Below are 4,525 nucleotides of genomic sequence, written 5' to 3'. Positions count from 1 at the left end.
AGGGAAAAATGTATATATATAAATACACTGGTGGGATAACTTAGTATAAGCTTGATTGGTTTGGTATACGTCTGAATTTATAGTCACCGGTTAAACCTGAGTGCTGCAAAGACCACTGACTTGTATCCTTTAGTAACAGATGACACAGAAATAAAAGTTTTCTCAAACACAACTTGCAGGACAGACATATAAATACATACAGCATCACCAGTAAATATGCACAGATTGATTACTGCTCAATTCCCTCTCTGTCACATCTTCTATGCAGGAAGACCTTCACCGGTTTTACTAGAATTTTATACTTTCCTTTCAGTTGCCTTGAGCATGGTGTGATCAGGAATAAAGTTTGCTCTTTTGTTGTATGTGTTTTTGTTCTTCCACTGCAGGCTGCTTTAACCTGATAGCTGTCCCTGGTGTTTTCTTTCATTCAGTATGCAACCTCTATAATTATACATGCCCAATGCAGATGTAGTGGAAAATTTGCCTGGTCTAACCAGGTTTACATTTTCCTTTTAGCTGGATTAGATGTCACCTATAAATAATAAAAAAAAGAAAGTTTCAGGTGGATGTACTGTATCATTTTCCTCCTTAAGTCTCTTTGTGATCTAAAACACATATTAGCAGTGAGAATTCACCAGCATCCAGAGCTTAGGGAGTGGCCTTTATTTGGGTGGACAAAAGAGTTCCCATGATTCTTTGCTGTGAATGATCCTAACAATATATATAAGCAACCGATCAGAGAGTCAGAGACAGAGAAGGTTCCTAGAAACAAGATGAAGGTACTTGTGCTTTTCACTTTTGCTGTGCTGGGCTGCAGTCTGGCTGGAGCTCGTATAGTCTCCAAATGTGAACTGAGGGATAAACTGAAAGAGATGTTCGAATCCCTTCCAACCATGAGGGATACAGGAATGGAAAAGGGCCGCTTCCTCGCCAAGGGTTCGTAAACACTGTTAGGCAAGAAACATGCTATGTAAAATTTGTTGTTTTGTTAAACAAGGAGATTAAAAAATTATTATTTCTTCAAAGCTGAAAAATTCTGATTTAGACTTTTAACATTTTGTGATAGGGACTGGAAATGTTTTAGAATTGGCTTCTCTAAGATGGCATGACTTTCCATCAGTTTAATCAGAGCAGAATGAAAGGACTGGAACTGTAGACACAATTCTTTTAGACTATTAACTTCCTCTCATATTCAGGTATCAACTAGTTAGATTTACCTACTTACATTTAATTCAGTAACTATATCAAAAATACTTCTGGTAGTAGTTTTACTTTGCTATACTTTTAGTTTTATTTGAGTTATAATCTAATGAAGCATCGTTATCTGTGAGCTATTTGGAGAAAAGGTTTATGCTGAAAAATATGGATTTGGAATAGTGTTTGTTTAATCTAAATCAAGTTCTTAATTTGTATTATTTTTATTTTCATATATAAAATACCACGATTTACACATAACTGTCTGCCTATTACATCACTTTCAAACATTATATCAGATGTTCTGATCCCCCAAAATCTTTACTTAAGTTACGTTTTTACCAAATACTTTTAACTCTTACTGTAGTAATTTCTTGGAAGACTGTATTTACTTTTCTACTGGAGAAAGAAAACGGTGAAGTTGTGCTACTTTTATTCAAGACTTCATTGTACTCTACTCTGCTTAAATTAAGCTGTAACTTTAGGAAACTCTTCCGCCTGGCTTACAACATAGTGAGACATTATGTAAGATTATCAATGGATTTACGGAATTTAAACTGAGCTGTTTAGTACAGTGGTGGACAGTACATTTAACTAATTAAGTACATTTTTTAAGTATCTTAACTTTACTCGAGTCTTCTTTGCAAGGAACTTTAATTCCACTTCATTTCAATATTAAATATTGTACTTTCTACTCCACTAGATTTCCAGGAAGCCAGTTGTTAATCGATCCTTCTGGCTCAGCTTAGTTTTGAGATTCACTGTATTGAGTTTTTCTCAAAATTCTGTTTTTTAACGAGTGCATTTTTGACTGAGCAACTTTTACTTGCAGTTAAGTAACATTTGACCATTAGTATCAATACTTCTACTCAGTTACAATAGTTGAGTAATTTGTTCACCTCTGGTTGAGCAGAACAAATAGTAGTGTACACTATTTTTATTTTGTTTTTCATTGTGTGTGATACATGTACACTTGCACCTTAATCCTTATTTATCTTGATATACTGTATATATATTGTTTATTCTTAATGCACCTTTTTCCTCCTTGTTTGCACCTTCTTCTTTAATTACTATGCCAATATGTGACCAGTGAATTTCTCCACTGTGAGATCAATAAAGCTCATCTAATCTAATTTATCTCAGAATTGTTCGATTCAGTTGAAGATTGACTGTTTTTCCTTTCCACCTTTCAGTGGTCTGTCATGTGGAGCAGCGCTCAGGCTTCAACACCAGTGCTGTGACTGAAAAGGCTATCAATAATGCACAAGCAGCACAAATGTTTGGGGATGATGAAGTGACTCTCTACGGCCTTTTCCAGTTCCCTGAGGGTCTGGTCTGCAGCAGCGACAGCAAGTCAAAGCCCAACATGTGTAATCTTGCTTGCGAGGGTAAGCTTTGATTTAAGTTGCATTTCTTTAGATATTGGTATCATCTTCCTGCCATGGGAAGTGTTACCATATTTTATTTTTCTCAAGTTTCTTTATTTTTGTTATGATATTAAATTTAAAGCCCGGCTGTTTCTGTCATGGTCAAAAAAATGCTGTTATTGTTTTTAATCAGAACTGACTGATGACAACATATCTGATGACATCAAATGTGTGGGGAAGCTCTTCACTCTGATGATGTAAGTTATTATTGTTCAATGTTTGCTTTATATATCTATTTTATCAATGTATACAATTAAATAAAAATGCATATTTGCAGTCAATATTTTTTTTTTTTATTAAGTGGAAAAAAAGGCTCACCACAGCAACCTGTACGGGAAAAAAATCCCCTATCCAACTTCTGGTCGGGGCCAGCTATATAGTAAAAAAAGAAGAAAAATCTCTTCTATGTATCACAGGAAAGTCTTTAATCATGTAAAATCGGTTCATGGCTAAAAGAGATCTAAACCTGAATAAATAAATTAAAACTTAAAATAAGTTTAATTGGCTATACTTTCAGCAAGTAAATAAGATAATCTGCCAGTTGAATAATTATTTTGCAATTGAAGTAAGATAATGTTACTTCAAATAAAATAGATATATTGTTTTGTTTTTTGTCTTTTTATAGAATTATCATTGTTTTATTTTATCTTCTGACCCATCTACAAGAAGGACAATCAGAAAATTAATTAGTTAAATTAAGTTTGTTATGAAGAGAGGGAATGTGAGAATAATGATGCGGTGGGCTGCGGCAACAGGGAGGTTGACAGGAACACTGGAGGGAGAGGAAGAATGAGTAACTAGGAATTAACTGGAAGAGAGGGTCTAGATCTGAGTTTATGGGAGATGGATGTAGATGCCACCAGGAAAAGGAGAGATGATCTGGGATTGTGCTTTGTTGAAATTATGAAGCCATCCAGAGGAAAGTAGCTGTAAGGCTGAGGCTGCTACAGGTAGAGGTGGTTGGTTTGTGGAGAGACACCGGAATGGAGACGAGGAGGAGCGTTTAGAAAACAAGAACGGTTTTTGTTAATGTTGTTGGTTTGTCACAGTGAACACCGGTCATGGATGCAGTTTCCAGAAAAAAGATAAATCCAAATAAGTAGTGTTTCCTCAGGTCAGAATAAGTAGGGACAGAACTCGAATCACAGGTAAGACCAGTGCATGTTAGACTCTGGAGGCTTTGATGTTACCATGGTAACATTAAAGCGCATGTAAAAGGTCAACCACTTCTTTTATGCTGCCTTGGTGATGAGTTGCACTTGGGTAAGCTCACAGGTGCAGGAGAGGCAATCAACCTTTCAGCAGCCTCAGGATGCCCTCTAGTGGCTAACATGAAGAATAGCAGAACAACAAAAGCCACATTTCCTGAGAAAAGTATCTTATTCAAATGGCAAATACCAATCTGCTCAAATCATTGTAAAAATACACCTTTTTAGTTGAAGAAATATTTGCTTATGTTACAATTTCTGCTGTGTTAAAATCATCTTTTAAATTGCAAAGAGAATAGAGCAGCTTTCTTGAGTCAGCTTATTCATGAATTTTGGTTTCAAAACAGGAAGTATCAATTAGTTTGTTCTGCAACAGGGAGGTTGCAGGTTTGAACCCCAGCTAAATCATGTCATTTGTTGAGTCCTTGGTTCGTCTCCTAACATGCATTGCTTGCTGATGGTGGTCAGAGGGCCCAGTGGAGCTCTGTCAGTGCGCCCCCTGGCAGCTGTGGATGCAATGTCGCTTGCCTAGTTCTGTGTTTGAATGTGTTTATGACTAAATGTAGTGTAAAACACTTTTAAGTCTTCTGATTTGAAAAGGCTTTATATCAGTACAGGTTGTTTCAAACGTACCATATGTTTATGGTTCTAAAGCTGCTAAGAGATCCAGTGATTGCAATTTGTGTTTTTTTTTTT

The 4,525-nt window shown here is 36.0% G+C and overlaps 1 protein-coding gene across 1 annotated transcript in view; it reads left to right on the top strand.

Moving 5' to 3' along the window:
- Positions 1–723: 723 nt before the first annotated feature.
- Positions 724–4,525, top strand: part of LOC107100365 (lysozyme C, milk isozyme-like) — a 5,950-nt gene continuing 2,148 nt past the window's right edge. The window contains exons 1-3 of the mRNA XM_015398825.1: positions 724–936; positions 2,388–2,582; positions 2,755–2,818. Coding sequence (XP_015254311.1) covers positions 774–936; positions 2,388–2,582; positions 2,755–2,818 — 422 coding nt within the window. The 5' untranslated portion in view covers positions 724–773. The remainder of the gene's footprint in view (positions 937–2,387; positions 2,583–2,754; positions 2,819–4,525) is intronic.

The sequence above is a fragment of the Cyprinodon variegatus genome, unplaced genomic scaffold (assembly GCF_000732505.1).
Source record: "Cyprinodon variegatus isolate N-32 unplaced genomic scaffold, C_variegatus-1.0 Scaffold964, whole genome shotgun sequence".
NCBI classification, from domain to species: domain Eukaryota; kingdom Metazoa; phylum Chordata; class Actinopteri; order Cyprinodontiformes; family Cyprinodontidae; genus Cyprinodon; species Cyprinodon variegatus.
Note: the sequence above shows the minus strand (reverse complement) of the source record. Positions and strands in the feature narration are given on the sequence as shown.